This window comes from Diadema antillarum, unplaced genomic scaffold (assembly GCF_040938485.1).
Source record: "Diadema antillarum isolate AM-2024a unplaced genomic scaffold, OU_Dant_1.0 seq00000821_RagTag, whole genome shotgun sequence".
Taxonomy (NCBI): Eukaryota; Metazoa; Echinodermata; class Echinoidea; order Diadematoida; family Diadematidae; genus Diadema; species Diadema antillarum.
The window spans coordinates 3,111,995-3,138,356 of NW_027271698.1; the positions used below are offsets into that span (position 1 = coordinate 3,111,995).

Sequence of the window (26,362 nt, forward strand, 5' to 3'; positions counted from 1 at the left end):
AAATCACTACTGGGACGGACGGATCATCGGCAAATCGGGTTGAATGTGCAAAGTCATCAAGGTGTCTTTTGAATGATGCATGGAATGATGAAAAATTTTTACACTACAGTGTTCCCCTAACGAGTATTTCCATCACAAATTAATTCTGTACCTAAATATGTATTGGTAGTGTTGGCAGATTGTCACTGGTACATGTACAACGTGTAGTTGAATCAGCAAAGAATTCATGCAAGACTTGTGTCATGGTGGGTGTGTCAATCCCTTGACGCCATGAAAGGTTTAAAAAATTTGCAAGGACCAGAGCAAGCAGTTATCTATCAAAGACTTGAGTGATGGAATAAAATTGTTACAAACTTCTGTCGTGGAATGGAAACGATGGCAAAGCAGCAGGTAAAGATATACATCATATGGGTCTCTTGCCATTTTCTTCATATCCTGCGAGTGAGTGGTTCTGCACAAACCCAAGTATCACCGCAATTTCACAAAAAAAAATTGACAACAATATTGGACCTTTTATCAAAGTGTCTCTTCTTGCCGTAGTTCTTGTGGTGTAAACCAAACAAAATTGTGTTTCACAGTCAATCAATTGAGCATACATTGTACATTATTTGCATCATGGCTAATATCATTAGTGATATCACTACATGACATTAATACTGTTTCCTATCATACATATTCTGGAAGGTACTGCACTAAATATGCAAAATATTCCTTATGTACCATGGCCCTATTTTATGAAGAGCTAAAATTGATTATGAAATTGGTTTCTACCATAAGTCTATGGCAGCCTGTGTATTAATTAAGGAAATGTAATTTTTTCTTTCACACAAGGTGATTTCCCCCAGATTAAAGTGTTCAGTGACAGGCATTAAAAATCAATTTTATCTCTTGATAAAATGGGGCCATTATGTCATATTGCATATCAGATGTGTTGGAAAACTAAAAGGTGTGACTTATGACTTTCTTCAAGACTTCATATATTTGTTTCTTCATCTCAGTATGGGATCATCTGTGTTAGAAATAAAATAGAAGTTTTGAATGCAGTCCATGTTCTGATGGATATACTCAGAAGTCTTACATAACTTTAGGCTTTGTCTGACACAAGACTATCGCAGAGACTTTCAGCAAATCGGAAAATTTGGATGAGGAGTGAACCAAATGAATAGAAAGAAGAGATACAAGAGCTAATTGGTAAGCACTTCTCTTCTTCTGCTTCTTCTGTCTACCGTTCCACCTGCACCAGGGCAGGGAAGGTCCGCATGCGGAGCCGCTCCACCTCAGCCCGAAGCACGGCTACTTCTTGGGCCTGAGCCTTGGCCAGGTCAACCAGCTTGCGTCGCTGTACGATGTCCTGCATGCGTTTCTCGGAACCGCTGCTGCTGGCTTTGGCTGCCGCTGGAGGGAGTAAAACAGCGAGAAGAAAAAAGAAATACAATAAGTGTGACAAAAGACAGACACTACAGTCTATGTTGCCTGTCACTAAACACTTTAATCTAATCACCTTGTATGAAATAACAAGTTTCTGAGGCTGAAGTAATGCCGTCCATAACATCATTAACTGGCAAAGCTGTGAATACCATTTTATATTCAACATGCCGTAAAACGAGGAATGTGGTCATGCATTCTAATTTCGCGAATTTGGCGAGAGCTAAACTTCACAAAATTATGTACATGAAGTTCATGTCTACACTGTATGCACTGATTGCCACAGGCACTTTGCAAAATTTGATGCCCTAAAGATGGCCACTGCTCCAATTCACGTAAAAATTCCACACCGTGAAGATATGTTTTACAGTACATGTATTTTGCAGCAGTTCTGATTTTGAAGTGAGCTGTGCTCCATTTGGGATCAAAGCTTTCTTTTTCTTTTCCTTTTTTTTTAAAGAAAGAAGCCATCATATTGCACATTCCTTTTATGAAATGTTCCCCATGTGATGCAAAGAGTATATTGCACAATTGCACTGATGTCATTTCCAAAATCAACCAAATACTTTTCTGTCACTTTATATCACTGAACATGGGCTGTGAGCAACCTCCTTAGGCATGATAGTAGAGTCATCTTGTAAATTCAAGAATTTGGCCGCTTAACCCCAAGGAACATACATTTGGGGCTACAGCAATTAAAGTGAAAACATAGTTCTGGTAAGGGTTTGAGAACCTGTCATGCACCATTTCATATTTGCTTGCAATATATCAAAAGAGTCTACTCAGAAGCTTACCTGACTGACGCGATTTACCGGGATGATGAGTTGTTTTGTAGTATTGTATTTTTTTTTAATGAATCATTTCTTTATTCAAGAAAATGTTTATACATAACCAGGTCAATTATCTCTTTAGATAATTGCAGGTACACATTGAACATACAACACATATAACATCCATGAGATTAATGCGCCAGTATCAATAATAATATTTAACACTCACAATCATTATAGCATTTATATCAATCCTTTAAAATATATATATATATATATATATATATATATATATGTCGGACGTTTATGGAAACTTCATAACATCAGGCATAAAAATTTAGAAGTCGGTAAACCAACTTTTATTCCAGAAAGAGCCGGGCTAACTCAGTTAGACAATTTACACACAGCAAAGAGATTGACATGCATTTACAAGCAGCAATTTTATACATAGGCGCATATTCATTTTGTATGCATGCCATAGAGGTTCCTTGATGCGCATGTTGTATCAACTTGGCCAATAACTGCGACCAGCCAGAATGCGAAGCGCTCCCATAGTACAACACTGTACAATTCGGAGGGACAACTCGGCCCCCACCATCAAAGCGAGGCCGAGATGTCCCCGAGTCCGAGTTAGCCTGACCCCATTCTGAGATTGCGGCTCTGGCAAACGTTTTTGGTTAATATTTTGCATTTTCATCATTACCCAATGAATATCTTGTTATTACAGTGTTATTCTACACATTTCTTAGGCATATGTGTACATTTTGGAGCGAAATTTGACAATTCTGCAGGCATACCAGAACTATGTTTTACCTTTAATCCCACCATCACAGCGTACTTGTCACACTTCTTACCATTGACGTTGTTGATGTGCTTCCTCTCTGACACCATGACGGTCATCTCCTCCAGCTCGTGGTCAAGGGTTGCGTTGTCCAGCTGCTTCTGACGAATGGTGTGTTTCAGCTTGGTCAAGCTCTGCTGACGTTCCTCCACCGTCTTCTCGTGATGCTAGGGAGAGAGGCAAAACAAACTCAATATTTTACACACTGAAAACTGGATGCAGTACTGGTACTACAGATCTTACTCAAAGAAGACTCAGATACAGAGACACAGGCATATCACTTGAATGACACAAAACCCAGTAAGCCTATTTGTATCATGCTATCCGCTCAGTGATTGAATATGAATTAACTAAATTCATGTAAGCTTGCCATACTCCTTGAGAATTATCTTTACACTCAATTTCTATGAGAGATACCTAGAGAAATACAAAAGCAATACCAATGCATGATGTTAATACCCAGAGAATCAGGGCCTTGTTGCATTAAAAAATGCAATCAAACATCAATCGGAAAATCATAAATAAGGCGGTTATCAGCCAATCAGAACTGAGTATTCAGAGCTCGATTTATGTTTGATTTTCTGACTTGTGTTTGATCTCAACTTTTATGCAACAGGACCCAGAGATATGAGAGAAGGAAGAGAGAGAGAGAGAGAGAGAGAGGGGGGGGGGGAGGGAGAAATAATATCCAGGAATGATGATGACAATGACAATGACAATGAATTTTATTCTTGAACGACCCCGCCAGGTATGGAATACTACAAAAAAAAGATGAAACAAGAGAAAACCAGAGGAAAGTGACAAACTGACAGATATCAGAACAAACAAAGCAAATTGGACAAAAAGATACAAAAGAGAATAATGATTTTAAAAAAAAGAATTGCATGATACAAGACAGAGATGAGAGACTAGCAGTGAAGAAAACAGACATGGATGATAATGATATACAGATACAGATTGATGGAGGAAAAATATGGAAGTACTGATATATCCAAAATGGGGGGGGGGGGTGAGGCATAAGACAAAGCATGAAAAGAGAATAAAAGCATGGAAGTACAGTGTATGAGAAAGGGAGGAAGATCGCATTTATTCAAAGCCATGTAAAGGTCAAAGGAGCAATTCTCTTGCAGGCAATTTGTGTCCATGAAACACATTCTGAGCTATGACACAACCTCCACTGCCCATAACATATTTCCTTTGCCATCTATACACACAATGATAGGTCAAAGGTCGGAGGAAATGTGTATGATACAAACTGTTTTCCAACCAGCACAGTTCCATTTCACATATTGAGTCCAGTATGTTTACTTGGTAATTCGATCTGTTTCTACAACCTGGGGAAGAGCAATGTTAATCCTTTCGGTGCCAGGGACTTTGGACAGTGTGTACAATGCTTTGGGGTTTTCTGTAACAAACGGCACTCAAAGAACACTAAGGATTAAAGAGGGTTGTACACTCACTGCTCGTTGGTTTTCCAGTGTGTGTTCTAGAGTCTGGATCTGTTGCTGCTTCTTGCCTTCCTGGTCTTCATTGTGGAGGAACTAGAAGAAGTAAAATAACCAAAGAGACTTGAATTAGCATGGCTGACTGGGTCTTCTTTGAACTCAAGGTTACATGAGACTATGGGCTCAAGGAATGTAATGATGTATTCAAATCAACAAACAATACACTCAAGCAATCCTTTACCCACTGTCTGTTCATCTATTATTCTCCGCTGAACATGGCTTTCTATTCTGACTGAGAATGTCATTTATTATAATGTTGGGCAAGCCATTAAATTGGCTGCTTGTCAAGATGTCACATCCATTCACTGTTGCTTAAAGGGATCATATAGCTTTGGTCAAGACCTGATTTCACACTTCTAACATTTTCGGTTAGATGACAAGAAACTTTTAAAGAAATATTAAAGAAACGTGTAATTCCCAGAGGAATTCACCATTTATTTGATGAAAATTGGTTTTGAAAAGGCCGAGATATCCAAAACAGAGTTATCCTAATAAAAGGTAGGATCCACCTTTCATTAGGATCGCCTTGTTTTACTCTGTTTTTAGATGTCTCAGCCATTCCACAACCAATTTTCTTGAAATAAACTTTCAATTCCTCTCAGAATGGTATGCTCTATGCTATTTCATAAGTATTTTCTTGGTATAATCTCCACCAATACTATATCATTCCTTTAAGTCCACATTCGATATGAAGACACAATTATAAGAAACTTTGTGTGGATAGTAACACAGCAGTGTGTGTGGTGCATAGCTCTGCTGTGATTGTTCTCATGAAAGAGTGATTGCAAAGGGCGCATCAGGAATAAAACAATAAAAATTCACAACATTCTTGCAACACAAAAATGCATTTGATGTTTCAATACTTAACAATTACACACTTGAACACAAAAAAACTATAACAGGTGTGCCTGACACAATCAAAGTATGCAGTCATCAGCAAACAAAGCATTTGCAAAATACAACAGGCCTTTGCTTTGCTTTATCTCCTACAACCTCTCACACTACTGCTTCATTCAAATTCTCCAAGTATACTTAGAGGTACATTATTTATTGGTATATTTAGTGGACTATCAACTGAATATCAGCCCTTGAATTACATAATCCAGTATTAAAGCTTATCTGTATCACACTGACTGTTCACTGACTGAATATGAATAAACACTAAAGTTATTTATGCTTTCCACAAACTAAGAGAATTATTTTCATATTCATTTTCTATGGCAACAACACAAAAAACATACAGCACTTCTCAAAAAGCAGGTCATAATTCATTCTTTTCTGTCAACAAAAAAAAGTACTTGTTGAAACAACAACAAAGAACTCCTCACTTGTGATCACTTGCAGAGGTCACATGTCAACACTTTTTTTTTTTCACACCACTCTTACTTACACCTTTCTTATTGGAAGTCACATGCTGCTTAAAACAAAGAACGCATTTTGGAGAGGGAAAAAAATAAACAAAAATCTGAAAAACAATGGTATAACAATGGAAAAACAACCGGTATGTAATCCAAGCCTCTAGTTTGGGAGCATCCTTTCCTGGAACATGTTACAAAATTAAAAAGAGAAGAAGATGACACAAACTCACACACAGATGCCACAGTTGACTGTACACCTGAGTTAAAAACCTTGTTCAACCATACATTTGACTTAAAAGAGAGAAGTGTGGAGAAAAAAATTAAAAGACACCCAACACCACAAGGAGAAAAAACAGACAGGCTGACATGTACTGATAATATTTAGGACCACACAGCACTACTACTTGTGAAATACATTTCATAGATATACCAAATTGTCAATTTCTTGACTGGAATTTACATTTCACCCTACTCTGTCTATTGCACTATTCCATTACAGACTTTTTCCGTTGTAAGTAATTATGCTTATTAAGCAATTCTTCAAAGTCGATTTTAGGCCCGATTTCCCCTTTAAAAAAAGAAATGTAAGCAATATGCTGTACCAGGAAGCTTGATCAAAAGCGATCATCAAGAGAAAAGGGATAGGATTTGATACAAATCAAAACATTGTCGATCACCAACAATTCCCAATTGGTTGAAGTCAAGCATGTAAATGCTTTCACATACATGTGAACTCAACATATTCTCTTAATTGAGAAAAAAAAAATAATTACATTTCTTTTTTAATGAGCTTTGTTTCAAAAAGAATCACGTATATATTACAAATAGACACACACATTCACATGATGCGTTTACAATAAATATGTTCCTTACAGGAACCTGGTATACCAGGTTCACAAAATGTAGACAATAGTGTCTGCACTTTGGGCTGAAATTCATGTTTATTTGTGTTATGCAGACCAGACAAATAACTTTGATAGAAAGATTACATTTTCTTCTATCAATATTTGTTCTTTTTCTGTGTCAAAACTGTGTATTTTTTGTCTGATTTACATTTTTCAACACAGTAGTGTGCTTGATTTGCCATAAAACTCATAAGAAGATGTACATAGAAATCAAGGCTGAGGTCACCAGATTTTGACTTTCTCTAACCCAAGTTGGGTGTCCTTATAGTGTATTACAAAAGAGTTTGCAAACCCATCAGCACATGCTCTAAGCATAATCTCACATCCAATCGATATTTCCCATTGTTCGATAGTACAATTGTACATGCAGTTGACAGTGAAAAGGAGATACACGTACTGCTTGACTGCTTTCGCACAGGCGGATTGCCAACCTGTCCATTCTTTTTCGAAGGACAAAAAGAATCTTGTTTGGGAGCCTTGGAGCTTCTTGGAGAAATGCAGACCAGGTAAAAGGTGCATGGTCCCGGTGTTTTAGTCAAATGCGTACGCGGGCGCAAATTTCCTATAGAGACCTACGCTATCGACTCCTCTTAGCGCTTACGCTTTGGCCCACTTTCCCGAGTCCGAAGAAGTCCGATCCACTGTAGTCAGTGGTCCGATCACAGTTCGGCTCATGATTCGGCTGAGGGGGATGACAGCTTTAGCAAACTTCTTTTGTGATGTCATAATAACAAGCACATATGCACGCACCCTGGCATTACTACAGACTGCGCGATGCGCAGAGAAGACAACGAAGGCAACGTTACTTAGCAACACCTACGCACTTTACTCTTGATGACAGCTCAACTTCAGTAATCTTGGTATCACTGCTAACGGTGATCGGCAGTATCATCAACAGCGCCCTCTACACTACCGGGACTATGTCCCTTTAACACTATCAGCATGCTTCCCTTATATAACCACAGCATCATGAACACAGTAACACTCTTGGTTGTCGGCAGGAAAGCTGTTAAGAAGTACATATATGCAAACAAAATGTGACAATAAAAAGCACACTTACACACACACACACACACATACATCCAAGCCCACCAGGAAAGGTACATTGTCACCGTGATAACCACAGTGTCTGTACAAGGTAACACACTTCCAATTAAAACACACTTAGTCGTTGACTGGGAGCTGCCTTCTATGTACAAATCAACTCCCTGTAATAACGAAAGGAATTATACACACAATAAAATCATACTGAATAACCCAACCAAGGTACATTTCACTGCAATAACCACAGTGTCTGTACAAGGTAACACACTTCCAAAAACACACTTAGTCGTTGACTGGGAGCTGCATTCCATGTACAAATCAACTCACTGTAATAACGAAACCAATTATACACACATAATGATCCATGAGTGCCAACTAAGGTACATTGTCACTGTGATAACCACAGTGTCTGTACAAGGTAACACACTTCCAAAAACACACACAGCTGGAGACTGGAAACTGCTTTCCACATACAAATCAACTCACTGTAATAATTATACACACATTATAAATGACCCAACCAAGGTACATTTCACTGTGAAAACCACAGTATTATGTACACATTATGCACTCTAGTAGCTGTTTAGAGGAATTTGCCGAAACCTGAGAAGTACAACAACAAACTACAAACAGCCTCCTGACAAGGACATGAAAAGACATGAAGAATCACTCCCAACCACTTCATAATAATGCACATCAATAATATTCATTTATCACTGCATAAGTTTAAACAAGTAAACCAATAAATAAATAAATATGTGAATGAATACACCTATTGATAAATTTCAAGGAAAGAAAAATTGAACAAACTGCTTAATCAAATAATTCATTGACTGATTGAGACATGTCATGTATATATGCAAACCTTTCGGTATGAAAAACAACCAAAAAATTTTGTAGCAGTATCTCCTGCATGCCTTAGCCTACTGTGCATTATCAGGAGTTGTAAATATCCACACAGATGTAATGTACATTTTGTTCTCCTGTTTTTTGGCTTCAAAATAATCTAACACATAATATACGTCATGAAAAATAATTAGATTACACATCTGTCCAAACGGTTCAATGTTCAAAAAGAAATTAGCATTGCATAAGCATATCATTGTTTTACAATATGGACTATCACCTCAGACAAAAACTGAATTGTTTTGATCATTACATTATCAACGTATAAACTAGAATTCCTGAAAATCTTACACGTAGGATTTCACACAGATTTCTGTTTTTATCTCGGACAGCTCCAGAAGATATGAACTCTGAGAAGCTGTTGCTATGGTTACATGATGACATCACAGTTACAGCTTAATTCAGGCCCTAATAATTAGTTCCCCATGACATTTATTTCGTATGTAAAAAAACTAGAAATGTCGCTATGGCGACTGATGCCTCCGCCATAATGCATGATTCTCCCAATAGGCGTATAGTACAATGTCTTCACAATGTGTGATCCATGACAGTTTCACATAACTGGCAAAATATTGAAATGACAGGTTTGTCAGAAATGTCTTGAACTGGGTTTGCTTTAATTTTCTAAGAGTGCAGGTACACATATTTGGGGAATTGAGCATTTTTACTTGAATTCTGACAGACCTTTTTATAAGTTTATGCATTGAGTAATTTCCAAGGTATGAAGAAAGAGTGTAATGACGGTACAAAATGGATTTTTTTTTTTTTTTTTGGGGGGGGGGCATTGAAACCTGGCCTTTGACCCTTAACCTTTGACCTTTGACCTTCTGGCTGGAAATTTCCAAGAGAATCTCCATTAGGTAATGCATGTAATAAGTTTTGAAACTAATAATGCAAGCATTGCATATACTAGTATATGAGGGAAATAGTAAAATTTTGAGGAGTTGACCTTGACCTTTGACCCCTGACTATTGACCCATGACCCCTAAATTCCCTAGATAATCCCTGCCAGTCAGTACATGCGTAAGTACCAAGTTCCACGAAGATACATTGAACCATTTGCGAGAAAAGTGATATTGCAACATTTTCACCTAACCTTTGACCTTTTGACCTTTGACCTTATGACATGAAACTCTCTCTGGAGAATCTTTACACAGTAGTACATGTCCACACCAAGTTTCAAGAAAATACCTCCGGGCATTGCATAGATATGGGGGAAATTGCAACATTTGTAGCATTTGACCTTGACCTTTTGACCTTTGACCTCTTGCCAATGTCACTAAAATCATATCAACTAATTGTCCCATCATACATCATCCTTGGACCAAGTTTGGTGAAAGCTGCTTCATCCAGTTTTGAGTTATCACGTAAACAGATAAATTTTAGGATTTGACCTTGATCTTTGACCTTTGACCTCTGTCCGATTTCACTGAAAAACTAATCAAGTAATTGTCCCATCATACATCATCCTCCAACAAAGTTTGGTGAAATTTACTCCATCCAGTCTTGAGTTATCGCATAAACGGATACAATTTCATGATTTGACCTTGACCTTTGACCTTTGACCTTTAGCCGATTTCACCCAAAATCTAATCAAATTATTGCCCCATCATACTTCATACTTGGACCAAGTTTGGTAAAATTCCAGTAAATATTACTCAAGTTATCGCGTAAACGAAAGCGGACGGACGGACGGACGTACGGACGGACGGACGTACGTACGGACGGACGGACAACCCGAAAACATAATGCCTCCGGCACCACTTCGTGGCGGAGGCATAAAAAGACTTCTTCGTCATCTGGAAATGGTAAATCTGTGATCAATTTGTGCTTGTTCCATGTTGTGTTGTTGGGTGTCTGTGAATGATTGATTTATATTCAAACGATAATAGCATCCCAAGAATATTTACACACCGGTAAGTCATATATGCCTTAAACATTGCGGAAATAGCATGATTTTCCTTAAGTATGAAAGGAAGAAATAATTCTACCTGGCTGAAAGTTGAGAATGCTCTACCAATACACTTCATAAACACACCAGAGAAGAGTCCAGCAAAGGAGTGGTATATCACAGTATCCCGTAACCACCCCATCAAACATAACTCACCCCTTGGAGGGAGCTCTCTGGAGACCTGCAGTAACCCCTGACCACCCCACCACATATAACTCATTCCTTGAAGCTCTGGAGACCTTCAATATCCCCTAACCACCCCACCACTCATAACTCACCCCTTGGAGCTCTCTGGAGACCTTGAGTATCCCCTAACCACCCCATAACACATAACTCATCCCTTGGAGCTCTCTGGAGACCTTGAGTATCCCCTAACCACCCCATAACACATAACTCATCCCTTGGAGCTCTCTGGAGACCTTCAGTATCCCCTAACCACCCCACCACACATAGCTAACCCCTTGGAGCTCTCTGGAGACCTTCAGTATCCCCTAACCACCCCACCACACATAACTCACCCCTTGGAGCTGCTCTGGAGACCTTCAATATCCCCTAACCACCCCACCACGCATAACTCACCCCTTCGAGCTCTCTTGAGACCTTCAGTATCCCCTAACCACCCCACCATACATAACTCACCCCTTGGAGCTCTCTGGAGACCTTCAGTATCCCCTAACCACCCCACCACACACAACTCATCCCTTGGAGCTCTCTGGATACCTTCAGTATCCCCTAATTAATCACCCCACCACACATAACTCACCCCTTGGAGCTCTCTGGAGACCTTCAGTATCCCCTAACCACCTCACCACATATAACTCACCCCTTCAAGCTCTCTGGAGACCTTCAATGTCCCCTAATTATCCCACCACATATAACTCACCCCTTGGAGCTCTCTAGAGACCTTCAATATTCCATAACCACCCCACCACACATAACTCATCCCTTGGAGCTCTCTTGAGATCTTCAATATTCCCTAACCACCCCACCACACATAGCTCATCCCTTGGAGCTCTCTGGAGACCTTCAATATCCCTTAAATACCCCACCATATATAACTCACTCCTTGAAGCTCTCTAGAGACCTTCAGTATCACTTAACCACCCCACCACTCATAACTCACCCCTTGGAGCTCTCTGGAGACCTTCAGTATAACTTAACCACCCCACCACTCATAACTCACCCCTTGGAGCTCTCTGGAGACCTTCAATATCCCTTAAATACCCCACCATATATAACTCACTCCTTGAAGCTCTCTGGAGACCTTCAATATCCCCTACCCACCCCACCACATATAACTCACTCCTTGAAGCTCTCTGGAGACCTTGAGTATCTGGATGGTCTTCGCCTTGTCCAGGAGATCCTCAATCTGCATGATCATCTTCTTATGCTCCCTGGAGAGAAAAGGAGGAAAAAAGGTTTCACTTATCACACACACATACACACAAAGACACATTGCTAATGCCCAAACACATAGAATCAAGGATCACAAATCCCATTGTTACACAGATATTGCCTTTTTAGAGGTGCAATATGAAACAATATGAAAACGATACAAGAGAAAGAGAGAAGAGGCAATTATGAATCATCATCTTCTTCATATGGCACAGTGTGCCTGGTCAATACTGTTTGATGACTATTGCTAGTCAGCTGGGGTGAACCACGAGGGGTTAGCATCATTTACCCTTTTTCTGGTGTGGGTATGTGGAATGGACCACCTCACTGGGTTAGGACCCAGTCTGCTCGTTACAGGACCCTGCTCTTTAAGTAAAGTGGGATCTTTTATGTGTGTGAATTGTGACTGTCCTACACATGGTTCCTCCCAGTAATGTCCTATCCAAGGGACAGAGTGGTTTGCCTCTTGCTGGAAGGGCAGCACAATCTTACACAACATTGATCAGCTAGACTAATTCAGAATCAAACCCTTGCAATCTGATTGCATGGCAGATCCAAAACTGACTATGGGCCTTTGGGATAGTGCCAGGGTGTATGTAGTAGTCTTGGTGCAGAATCCTCTACGACTAACAAGGGTTTGTGCCTGCAAACTAAAACTTGACTGGGACATATACTTTAAGAGCACTCACCATTCTAAGACGTGGATGCCTTTTCGGAAGTCCTTGCTTTCTTTCATTGCTGTAATTTTCAGTTCACCAAGTTGCTATGATTAAAAGATAAACAAACAAAAACATTTGCATTTGATATCTAGAGAACAACTAGTAAAAGCAGACTATTGTGACCTTATGATGCAAGTAATCTGTATTGAAATACTAACAAAAGCAGAAACATTCAGAAAATCGAAATTCATGAAATTCTTCCATCAAGATGTTTTCATTGCAACTGATTGACAAATTGCCCTACATCGACGTAAATACATCGATGTAGGGCAATTTGTCAATCAGTTGCAATGATGAAAACATCTCGACGGAAGAATTTCATGAATTTGAATGATAAAGTACTACCCACTGCATGCTATAAGGATTAGAACCAACACTTGCTGTTTGGCGAAAGCTCGGTGGTCTAGTGGAGATGACGCCTGTGCGGTGATCAGGAGGTCGTGGATTCGAATCCTTCTCGAGTATGTACGCCCATGATTTTTTTTATCATGGCTACTACTAAAACACTGATCAATTCAGTGCCTATTTATGTCGATGTAGGGCAATTTGTCAATCAGTTGCAAATTCAGAAAATCACATTGCATGAAAACATGAGTAATTATAGAATGCTGAAATAGGGCAAGACATGGGTTCACACTCAGCTTTGATATATAAAAGTACTGTAACAGTGGAGATTTTCTTGGTGTTGATATCTTCATGTATCTTGCGCAATCAGAAACTAGCACAAAAACAAAAACATGCAAATATTTTTGCTTGCCATATGTTCCAGTAGTTGGCTTGATTTTGTGGAATTAAAAACACACGAAACTCATCTTATCCGGGCAAGCGCGAAAAATTAGTCCCAAGAAAATTTCTACTTTTACAGTATCACAGTAAAATTTGAGTTGTTTGCAGTTAGGATTTGTCTACACCAATGGCTCAATGATGTAGCAAGCATTGCTGTCTTCTAACTGTCAGACCAGTGTGTGTCTGTGGCACTCACCCTTATGCTAGCATTGAGATCCTCCACCACGCTGCGATGCAGGAGCACGCTGTCTCCATACTCTGGGATGAAGGAGCCACAGTCTATCTCCACCTGACCCTGCTTCAGCACCAGCTGCACCTCAAGGTTACAGGTGAACCTCAGCCGCTCCTCTCGCAATCTGTTGTGACAACAAATCACTCAGTTTAGGGGCAGACAAGACTCGAGGTGTTGCATTATACAAATAATGCACATTACCAATTATTCACCCAATAGTAACTTTGGAACAGTTGGAAACACACAGGGTGAAACCAAGTGTGTTTTGCAATGTTCAAAAGTTATGGAGGTTGGACACTCTTAATAATAACGCCCATCCAGGTAATGTGCATTATTTGTTTTATAAAATTGTGACATGGTTTAAGCTTCGCAGAAGCCATCTTCACAAGACTTCAGGCTAACACAAGCTCCTAGCTATTTGAATGGCACACATCAATTTTAATTGCAATGCGTTTGTCATACACGCGCAATGCAGCAGAGCGCAGCCAAGTGATTGTCAGTACCAGTCAGTAGTATAATCATTTGCTTCGTATCTAATGAAATTTGGACTAATCGTCAAAACACACTCAAAGATGTCTACACCTGAGATGAAAGTGTCAAGAGACATTTACTTTCTGTTTCACAAGAAGAGAAATTGAAATTAAGACACAACCATGATCAGGATGTGGTATCCATAATTTGGGATATGCCCGAACATCACGAAAATAGAAATATTCATTGCAAAAGTGAATGGAAGGCTCTGTGTCTTATTTTGCCTAGTCTGTACTAAGTACCTGTTGAGTGCATCAATTAGGTCTTCAATGTCACTCTTTAGTCTCTCATCCTCCTCCTGTCGACGCTGTAAGAAGCCATTCATGTCAGCTAGAGTCAGTGCGTGGGCCTTGACCTAGAGTGGACATAGAGGGAGGTATTACTTGGTCAGTTCTGACTGCAAATCTTGTTAAATGTGAACTATTCTATATACACAAAGTGAATGATTCGATCGTACCTCAAAAAATGAACTTCAACTACAGCAACAACAAAATAAAAAGTTGAACAAAACAGGGTAATGAGTGTGTTCATGTTCTGGGGACACAATGCCATATGCCCAACACCCACCTTATGGTGAAAATGGAAGTATACAGAAATCACTGGTGCCAGAAATAGTTAATCTGGAAGTGATCGTGTTTCTTTATGGTACTCAAAGAATAACAAATCATTCTATCCATCTTTGATAGCTTGACCATGAATTGTGCATGATAATGAGAAAGAAAAGAAAAATAAATATCAGTGTTATCAAATCACCTCTACTTGAAAAATAACACACCTTACTAAAAACAGCTCAGCAGAATTTAGGATTTCATGGAGTAATCTTCCTTCTTGCGGATTCTTATCACTATATACACACGTATACACACTGCGTTAAGTTCATATGCATTTATACCCTTGCATTTTCTAAAGTGGTGACATTGGAGAACAGAGAATGATCTCCATCAATACAAAAAGGAAATTGAAATCCACATAAAATGCATTTACTGTAGTTGTCTAGAAGAAGATTTTCTATGAGCAAGAATATGCTGATTTTTTTCCTCTGCTGTTCACAGCTTAACAAAACACTGAAAGCCTCTCCAAGGGGCTGTTTCACTAGGCCCTAAAATCAATCCTAAGTTCAAGTCAACTGATTTTCGGGACACTTTTGGGAGTCTATTAGTCCTCAGCAGTTAGGTACTGTTTAGCTTAGCCATTTGGGAACAATAGCATGTGCCTATCTTGCTGCATTCTAGAATACATTATGAATGTCTGTGTCTCCTTTCCAACTAGAACTGATCTGAATTAGTCCCAACTTTGGGTTCATTTGGCTTGATATAGTTCCCATGTTAGTGAAACAAGGTCCTGCAGGAGTAATATTGGGTATCATTCAGTGCTTGGTGTGCGTATATACTCTGCAGCACTGACATAAAATGAGGAAAACTACACAGGCACGTACCTCCTGCTCACTGATGACCTTGGCCTTGCGGAGGTCGCACATGTGTGCCCAGACGTGGGGCTCGATGCCTTCCGGCATGTGGGACTCGTCATTCAGTTCGTCCAGGGCTCTCACCATGGCTGTAATTGTGCTGGGCTGACGGGCCGATAGAGGGCGCTCTCCGTACGGGTTGCCAGCTACCTGGACTGGCGTTTCACCCCCGGCTGAGCCCTTGCGTGGATGCTTCTGCCCTCTGGGAGAACATTTGTAAAGGGAGATGTAATCAAGTTGCTGTCAAAAAAAAATTACTGCATATGACATATGGCTTGTAACGGCTTGTGTAAAATCTGGTGTCAATCACTCACTAGAAATATTTGCTGTTTTCCCTTAAAAAATGGGAACATGTTTGAATGATTAGTCACTACATAATGTTTTACCACAATCTTTTGCAACCATTCTCAAAAGGGATCACAAGCACTGTGATACAATACATACATAATTTGTCACTACAGTGGAACCTCCTCATAAAAAGGTTAAATATGAAAAAAAAAAAAAAACCTCTTATAACAAGGTGACTTTGTAGGTCCCAACTCTTGGTATTTTTTACTGTACCCTGACAGAGTAGCACACCCGATGAAACAAGGTACTTGTCATTGCTTTAAGGTCATTATATTAAATGAGTATTCCCTGTACTAGTTTGTGCACAAGATATACTCCATCACACCAAACAGGCTAGATCACATGACGGACCATGTGACAAAGAACATGACAGATCACATGTGAGTGTGAACTGACCTCGGTCTGCGGCGGTACAGCTTGAATAGCTGGTCAACCAGCACCGGGTGGACATCTGGGAACTCCTTGCGGAAGTTCTTCTCCATGACCTTATCCTCAGCCACCCGGATGTCGTAGGTGTCTCGATACTGATCCACCATTTTCTTGGCCTGTGCCATGCTGGTTACACTCTTTGCCTAGGAAGAAAAAAAAATCCATTGAAATATGTTTGTTTCAATTTACTTGTAATCAGAGTTATATCCACTAGAAAGTATTCAGCTGGTCTCAGTTTTTGTCTTGGAATGAAGAAGAAATATTCTATACTCCTAAAAACATTGCTACTTACACTCTTTGTTCTCTCAGCTAGGGAGTACATATCAATTTATGAAAAACAAAGACTGTAAATGCATCTCAATTCCTAACCCTGCAGAGGTGGTTTTCTACAAGGGAAAATAATCAACAGTTGCTTTTTCTTCTCTTTTGTTTTTGTTCAGATGTTTTTTTTGACAAAGTGATGTACACTCATATATGGCACTGATCAATCTAGCTATGACGGTACACATGATTTTCTGTCACTGTCTCCCTCCACCTTTCGTATTGAATTCATTTCTAGGACAATTTCAAGCATTGAATTTAGGGTTTCTGGGACGAACACTGAACTAGGGCTTTCTATAGCTCAGTCGGTAGAGCACCGGGCTAGCATCCGGAGGTCTCGGGTGCGAATCCCGATGGAATCCCATTTTCTCTGCTCAATTTTCCACTAATAATTAATTCAATTCTGTCATTATCTGTATTCATCCATTTGTCCTTGATATGACTCCCTTTGTTGGTCTATCCCGAGTATAATTTTCCTTCTCTCTGTCTCTCTCTCCTCTGACATGAATATAATTATATAATGATATACCAGCTAGGGCTGCACACTAACCCATTTTTTCTACTGGTCCAACCTGTCTGTCAGACCAGTATGTTGTCTTTGGTGCCCAGTATTTCCATGTTTAACTGGTCCATTCCTGAAAAGTTATTGGTCTGACAGTGATTCTTACTGGTCAGGGACCACTGGACTAGTGCCAGTGTGTAGGGTTGAATATACAGATAGATGGACAGATATATTGAGAGTTTGATACACAGAGTCTTTGTTTTACTTTGAGTGCCTTCTTGCCATTCAGTCTTTCTCTTTCTCCTTATATATGTGTATATAAAGATATATACATGTAGATATATGGACAGACACATAATTAGCCAATGAATAGATGGATAAATAGATAGATAAATAGATAGATAGACAGACAGACAGATAGATAGACAAATAGATAGATAGATAGATAGATAGATAGACAGATACATGAATTGATAAGACAAATAAATATACACATAGATAGATATACAGATAGATGAATGAGTTGATAAATATATATATAGATAGATAGATAGATAGATAGATAGATAGATAGATAGATAGATAGATAGATAGATAGATAGATAGATAAATAGATATGATGTGAGTCCGTGTCTTACTTTGAGTGCCTTCTTGACATTGAGTAGTCTGGTGAGCTCCTCCTCCCTGGCATCCAACTCGTCTTCAATCATGAGGACACGGCTCAGTCGCTGGATCTTCAGCTCCTCCTACAAGGTGTGTCCCAGACAGGGCAGGGCAGGGCAGGGGAGAACAGTGGTGGTAAGACATCTCATTGCCTAACCCTGTAGCAGTGGATTTCTTTATTTGCCAGAAACTGCAACTATTTCAATCAGCATCATGTTATCACTCTTCACTCTCTCTCTCTCCAGGCACCATATCCAGAGGTTTCATGACATTTGCTCCTGCGACAATTGCTCCCATGAAATTTCTGCAAGCAAAGCCAAACGTAAAACCTACTCACAAACATAACCCTAACCCTAATCTTAATCCTCACATCAAAATAAATCTAAAACCCTCTCACAATCCTAATCCTAACCCTAAGTCCACGGAGAAAAAAAATCAGAGCAATTGTTGTAGGAGTGTGTCAATGTTTTCTTCATTTGCACGAATATTGTAATGATCACAATCAGCATCAACACTTACTCTATGATCTGTAATCATCACACACACGCACACACACACTCTCTCCCTCTAGGTGCTGTATCCAGAGATGTATGCAATCATGGTGTGCCATAAATCTGTTTGTAGCCTTTCAATCAGCTTTACATCTTGATGTCCTACACCTCTGTCTGCTACCCATGCATTTAGACTGGTCATCCAAGACATGTTTTCTTCCCCTGTCCCTCTTTCCCTCTCTATCTAGCTGTTCTTTAATAGGATCACCTTTCACTGACAACTGACAATAAGCTGGTTCTGAGTGACATTTCGCATGTGAGAAAAGAAAAAAAGGAGGCTACAAAATAGTACCAGCTGTTCTTTTCCACCAGCACCTTTCACTGTAAAACAATTACAATGAGCCAGGTTTGAGGGTGCAAAAATAAAAGGAAGACTTATGTCAACCAAAGCAATATATCTAGCAACTATCAAATTATTTCTGTTGTTTGAGAGCCATGAATTTCTCATCTACTGTAACCTGTGTGTTCAAATTCCTCATTCATTCAGTGTCTAGATAGTGAGAGTGAAAAGCCTACAACTAGTACTATGGCTCTCGTGGTGACACGGCATTTGCTCCTACGACGACTGCTCTGGTCTTATTTTCTCCAAGGACTTAGGGTTTGGGATACGAATGTTAATGGGGTTTTAGGTTTAGTTTGGTATGGAGATTTGGATTAGAGTTAGGGCTATGTTTGGGAGTAGAATATATGTTTGGCTTAGCATGCAGATATTTCATGGCAGCAATCATCGCAGGAGCAAAATGTCATGGAACCGACTCTAGTAGAGAGAAGCTGAACATACCTGGAAAAGAGCAATCTCTGTCTTGACCTTCTTAGCAAAGAGAGCCATGAGTTTCTCGTCAAAGTTTGATGTGGTGTCTGCAATGATGGTCTGGAGCTTCTTTAGCTCTGCCTCCAAGGTCTGGTGGGATAAAAAAGAAACAACACATTTGCTAATTAGACAAGTCCTCCCTACAATCTCATACTCTCAAGAGCAAAGCATGAAGATTTTTGTCTTGTGTGTGCTCCCTCAGATTGAAGCAACTTTAACTTCATAAAGAGTTTACCAGTAATCCTTAACTTGTGCTTTTTCTTGTTCTCCTTTAGGTAGTCTTCTGTCCTTCAATGCTGATGATTATTACAGGCAATGATGACATGTTTACTTCATGTGCTTGATAGCAAAACAAAACTTGTTTTAGTTGGGCTCCTTACTTTCGTAAGTGCTTTATAAGTCCACTTTCAGAGTTTGTTGATAAATTAAAGAAACTAAGCAACAGTTCAAGCACAGTTCATGCCATGTTTTCCAGGACGCTCTACATTTTTGATGTAGCATGGTTATCTTTATGTTATGGTTGTTTGTTTTTTTCTCTCTTCAATGTGAATTTCACTCTATGTATGCAATGCCAAATATACTATGGCCCCAACAATTACACTTTGTTCACAGATTGATCTGTGAAATAACTAGAAAGTGTTATACTTATTTGGCTACATGAACGAATTAGTAAAGTGTCTTGAATAATCTTCATATACAGACCAGGGTTTCAAGAAGGGAAAACAGCTAAAAAGAAGAATATCAAAAGGACCCTGAATCTGACTGACCTTCTTGTACTTCTCTCTCTCCTCGTTAAGTTCCTTGACCTTTCTCTCGTACTCTGCAGCCTGCTTCTTCTCCTCATCACTCCATTCATCCATTCCCTTCACTGCCATGAAGATGGGTACGGGGATGTCCTGTAAAGACAAGATATCAAGGGTTATACAAACTCAACAATCCAAGAGATTTTGCTAATGATTGATCTGTATCAGGGCAACTACCTCTAGAGGGCAATTACCCCCTGGCTGTTTTGACTATGCAACCTTATTCTCTGTTACCAAAGAAAGTGAAATGTTTATGTTCTTTTCGAAAAATGAAATAAAGCATGAATTGAATTGAATTGAATTGAATACTGGTTAGTGATAAGGTCGAAGGTTAGAGTAAAGATTAGGGTTAGGGTTAGGTTTAGGATTAAAGTTTGGGTAAGGGTTAGGATTAGGTTCAGGATTAGGATTAGGGTTAGGATTATGGGAAGGGTCTGGGGTAATTGCCAAGGAGGTAATTGCCCTAGACCCGTTTAATCATATCATCTTACTTTGATGAAATATGAAAGGCGTATAAGTCATACATGGCAACCAAAGGTTAACTTGCACATGCGTTACACACATCATGAAATGACATAATTTTAAAACAAAAAATGTCTGGAGTTCATGACTGCACTTAAGAAATTGAAAGATTATAGTATGGACTGCAAGAAATGTAAGGTATGATAACCACCATCACAGAAACTGCATTTATTTTGTGTTTACTGTCAACTGTAGGTTTATATCATTATATAAAATACATATCTATTCTTCTTTTTTTTTTCTTTAGTGTGGGACATTGTTAACTCTTCCAACCTCAACCTGCAAAGTCTCATCTTGCTTAAAAGCAGTTTGCCATTCTTTTCAATATGCATGCATAGAATGATGCCAAGAGATGTATACTGGTTGGCAGCTCTGGAATAACGTCATACCTTCCCAACATCAATTACTGTTTACGCCATATATTTCACGAGTCTAAATTTTCGCGAATAGGGACTTCCCAACAATTTCGTGAGTGGTTAAATTCGTGATCGTGGAGTCCTGTACTGAATGGAGAAATGTGTCAGCATACGTCACATTCATATCAGGATCAGAGTCAATATTTTTGTATGTTTTTAATGTCACGAATAGCAGCTGACTCGTGAAATTCACGAAAATAAAAACCTCGCGAAATATTCGGCATATACAGTACTCACCTTCTTCAGTTCATCCTCCTTCTTGATCTCCAGGACACCACCCATCATCATGTCTAGTGCCCTCTCCCTGGCATTGTCTCCCTTGGCCAGCCGCTTACGCTCCTCTTCCAGCTGGGCTTCCTCCTCCATCTTGGCCTTCTGCTCGGCGCTGACAAACTTTTCCACCGTCACCTTGGTCGAGATAGGTTGAAAGCAAAAGGCTAAAGATAATGATAATGAAACAGACTGCAGGATACATGACATCAAGCAACAGTATCTTGCACTTAAATCGAGGCCATCTAGCACTATTCCTGACAAGCCTCTGCTTTTTAAAAATTTTGTACCACTTTGTATATTTGCACTTGAGAGTTCAAGCCAAATATGGCCTGAGTAAGGACTTCATCAGCAAGTAAGACTTGAAAAATCAAACAAACCAAAATCCTTGAGTTATATCCTGCTTTATTACTGATTTGAGCAGTGTTTGCTTCTTAGGCCTGTTAACTGTACAGTATGTTCTCAACAAAACATTTACAGATGAACCTAAATGTTTACCTATGAGGATTGCCAGAGACAATTTTTGCAACAAAATATTGGATACTGGTAAAGGAATTATACTTGAAGGAGCTGATAGGTGGAGAAGCTTTTAGCATTGCATATAGTATCTAGGACAAGTACACTCATAAACCCAAAACAAACAAGTAATTCAATTTGTCCTGTTTTGATTTGTTCTGTTTTGTAAGTTTTGATTGCGTAATTCCATCCAAGGTGAGTGAAGCATGAAAGATGAAAGGACTCACCTCAGAATCCTCAACGGTCAGCAGTTTCTCAGGCCTCTCATCAGCGTCCATCACTGGCTGCCAAATCTCCTCCGAGCTGGACAGGTCCTCCAGGATCTTGGTGATACGGATGTTCTTCTCCTCAATGCGGGCTATTTCCTGCTCCCGCTGCTTGAAGACCTCGTCGAAACTCTTGTTGAAGGCCTGCTTGATGCGGTAAATACAGTCCTGCAAAGAGTTCCGGGGGAAAAAACGAAAAAATGTCAGAAACATTTTATACGACATGCACCACCCAGTTCCCTTGTCACAGAACATGGAAAAAAAAGTTAGGGCTGCATGGATAGTTCTTGCTGAAGCTTCATTTTAGCTTTACACCAAAGTCACTTTTGACTTAAAACCATTTTTCATTGGTACTTCTGGAGAAAAAAAAGTAGCCATTAAGTGAAAATCTTATGAGGGGTAAGAGGTTTGGGTAGGTCTCACCTGGGTCCATTACAGCTTAAGAGTATCAATTCTACTATTGCACATACCTTGAAAGTTTGAACCGATGGTGGTAATGTTAATCACACAGTAAACTTTCACTCAGTTAAGTACAGTTAACTTCTAGTCCTTCCTTCCCTACCCCTTCCTCCAGCACATCGATGAAATGAGGAAAATCAAAGCAACAGTAGCAAATTTATCAATCCAGAGACAGATCTAACACCTCAAACTACTACAATGCCAGTCACAAGCCTTCAATGGATGAACTTGGATAGCCAGCCTCGTAAGGACAACTATATTCAGTATGCCAAAGACTGATAGAGATGGAGGTGATGATAGCAACACTTAAAAAGAACGAAATCAAGGTTTCACTTCATAGAAAGGTCTGCAATTTATATGAAGTGGATCTTAAAATTGTGGCCTCACCTGAAGCAGCACGATCTGGTTGTGTTTCTGCTGACGCGTGTGCAGTTCAAACTGACTGTAGAAGAGTTCATTGGCCCCACCGTACTGGGCACCGAGTGACCCGATGGTGACACACTGGTCCCCTGCTCCATCCCCTTCCTCCGACTCCTCATCGCCTTCTTCATTCTCACCAGCCTGTCACAAATTGAAGGGGAAAAATAAGTGAATCAGACAGTACAAGTTTGCATTCAGAGATACTGTAAGAGTTATTATTTTTGTTGGGTTTAATTTTCATGAATTTTTGAATCACTACTGGACAGCAAACTTTAAAACATACAAAAATATTGCCATGTAAAGCGGCATGCCTTTGTGTTAAATCCCCCAAACCACATTTCGCGAAAATGTCTGTGACCTCCTCATTCACGAAAATATGTGTACATGTAAAAAGCAGCTTTTTCAGTAGTACTGAGGATTGAAAAATTGCAATTTACCTTACCAGTAATATCTATAGGCTATATTCCTCTTCTCACTGTCAGTATTGAATCATATGTTGTGCACGTGTATATGCTGACATTTTTATGGCGGTTATATTTTTGCAAATTTTGCTAATAAGCTCTGGACCATGAAAATAACAAAGTGTGAAAAAATTGCCAAAAACGAAAACAAATATCTGCTCCACATGCATTATCCCAGGCCAGTGCAGCCAGTGATGCACTATCAAGTGACTACTAGTAATACAGCCCTAATGCAACAGACATGTAAATTCATAGTGGTCCCTGGCAGTCTAAATACTAGCAGTACCAGTATATCAATATACAAAACAAAATGGCTTGTTTGAGAAGTCACACTTTTTACTGAACTACTTTTTTTTTTTCAATTTCTAATCATAATGAGAAGAATAACTAGTGTGACACCAACAACTTGCATAAATGTCTGATCGATTACCTTTTGCAAAAGTGACAATAAAAGAGCATACAGCTGCTGTGTTCTTTGAATCAGTAAAACAAAATTCCAAAGAATCTCATGCCAACAGCTACAGCTTCCATACACATGTATTTTTAGAACTTGATATAAATCTCCTACAACCACTCTTCACACATGATACAAATATGGCATCGTGTCCACAGATAAAAGTTTCACTGAAAATACGGTCATATGACTTGGAAAGTCTTAGAGTAAATTTTCCATGATCTGCTATGAAAGTGAACTAAATTGCATCTACACATACTGTAAGCAAAATCTGTGAGTGGCTACTAGCTTCAGATCAAATTTGATGTGTGCTGTCAATTTCCTAACATGACGGAAAAAATAAGTGACACTCTTGTCTATTTTGATAATCTGACGTTTCTCTTGTCTGGTAACACAGCAATGAATATTGGCACAGGAAAAAAAGAAAAAAATGCTATGAACAGGAAAATCTATCAGGAATAACTTAAAGAAAGAAAAAAAGAGAGGTTTGATCGCATGAGAAAGTCGTCTTTGACTTGAGATGAGAAAAATTACGTTAAAGATGACCTTACCCCGCCCTGAGCATTCTGCAGTTCCACAATCTCTTTCCTGGCCTGTGGGAGAAAAGTCAAAAGTTTGATCAATGGGAATTTTGATACACTACATATCACTGCAAATAACAGAATGTGCCAAACAATACATGTTTGATGATATGTAGTGGCAGGATAAAATGGCATGATCATATTTAAGTGTATGTCAAAAAGTGTTTGCTAACATCAGACTCATCCCTCCTTAAATCTTCCACACATCACACACTTCCTGTGACATTCAAATGCACTATAGCTTTCCACATATGTGATACCTGTGAAAGCAAGATATTATGCAGAGGGGTGAAGGCTAAGGTGTGAGTTTCTTCAATTTGTCTCCCTCTTCATGTCACACCTAGTTGCATAAATTTTGATATTCAAAATGAAGGCTTGAAGGACTGAACTAAGTATATGTGACAGTTGAATCATGAAATGAAACTCACCATCTTTCACTGTCTTGAGGCATTGTGTTTTTTATTGCAACCGACAAATTACCCTTCATGGACGTAAATACACAAAGATTATTCAGTGTTTTGAGCAATAGCCATGATGAAAAAATCATGGGCATACATACTCGGATGGAATAGGTATATGCCCATGACATTCTTTTTCATCATGCCTTTCACTTAAAACACTGAAAAATTGGTATTTACGTCCATGAAGGGCCATTTATCAATCAGCAGCAATAAAAACAACTCGACACATGAATCAGCAATTTGAATAAATAGCATTTCAGGTTCGTTCCTGTTTGTGTTGTTTCTCTTTGTTTCAGTTTTAATTATTGCTGTTTATTAAATAGTCCACTTGATTACAAATGATTGGGAAAACCCACACTCCTCCCAAATCCCTACCCCAAAGTTTCTACCACAACCGTGTTTCATAAACATTATTAGGATAGCAACTCTTGCTGGAATAGCAACTTCCCAACGGCAATAGCCGATCAGGAAGCTGGATTTTTGTCATTACCACACCTCGAAACATTGGTTGCTGTCTATGTATAACAACTGCGTGGAGAGGTGCTATATACCAAAGATTTGGCGACGTGCCCGTGTCATCGCCCTTCTGAAGCCTGGGAAAGATGCCGCTGCAGCAAAGAGCTACAGGCCGATATCACTTCTTTGCCATACATACAAGCTATTTGAGCGCCTCATCTTGACCCGCCTCGTAGATGTAGTAGAACCATCTCTCATCAAGGAGCAGGCAGGGTTTAGACCTGGAAAGTCGTGTGTGGGACAACTCCTGAATCTTACCCAACACATCGAGGATGGCTTCCAAAAAGGCATCATTACAGGAGCTGTATTTGTTGATCTGTCAGCAGCTTACGACACTGTAAACCACCGTCGACTCCTACATAAAGTACTTGCCATGACTCGGAACTCACACCTAACCAGAATGGTGGAGTGTTTGATCCAAAACCGACGCTTTCATGTTGAGCTGTCAGGAAAGAGAAGTCCCTGGCGTAAGCAGAAGAATGGGCTACCTCAAGGGAGTGTCTTGGCACCCATCTTGTTCAACATCTATGTGAATGACCAGCCTATTCACCACAACACCAGGAGCTTTATCTACGCAGACGATTTGTGCATCACCACCCAGACTGTGGACTTTCCTGAAACGGAAACTACTTTGACTGAGGCACTTGACAACCTGTCCTCCTATTACAACGCAAATCACCTGAGAGCAAATCCATCTAAGACACAGGTGTGCGCCTTCCATCTGAAGAACATGCACTCAAACCGGAAACTAAAGATCTC

General features: G+C 39.5%; 1 protein-coding gene across 1 annotated transcript in view; it reads right to left on the reverse strand.

Annotated features, from left to right (window-relative positions):
* Positions 1-1,222: 1,222 nt before the first annotated feature.
* The window catches only part of LOC139739888 (cilia- and flagella-associated protein 43-like), a 44,246-nt gene continuing 19,106 nt past the window's right edge, over positions 1,223-26,362 (reverse strand). Inside the window, exons 20-35 of the mRNA XM_071650489.1 lie at positions 24,597-24,638; positions 23,098-23,271; positions 22,213-22,419; positions 21,437-21,607; positions 20,226-20,354; positions 19,429-19,548; positions 18,072-18,179; positions 16,578-16,753; positions 15,804-16,035; positions 14,611-14,723; positions 13,802-13,961; positions 12,790-12,863; positions 12,009-12,099; positions 4,497-4,577; positions 3,050-3,203; positions 1,223-1,395 (exon numbers count right to left, since the gene is read on the reverse strand). Of these exons, the coding sequence (XP_071506590.1) occupies positions 1,223-1,395; positions 3,050-3,203; positions 4,497-4,577; positions 12,009-12,099; positions 12,790-12,863; positions 13,802-13,961; positions 14,611-14,723; positions 15,804-16,035; positions 16,578-16,753; positions 18,072-18,179; positions 19,429-19,548; positions 20,226-20,354; positions 21,437-21,607; positions 22,213-22,419; positions 23,098-23,271; positions 24,597-24,638 (2,205 nt within the window). The remainder of the gene's footprint in view (positions 1,396-3,049; positions 3,204-4,496; positions 4,578-12,008; positions 12,100-12,789; positions 12,864-13,801; positions 13,962-14,610; positions 14,724-15,803; positions 16,036-16,577; positions 16,754-18,071; positions 18,180-19,428; positions 19,549-20,225; positions 20,355-21,436; positions 21,608-22,212; positions 22,420-23,097; positions 23,272-24,596; positions 24,639-26,362) is intronic.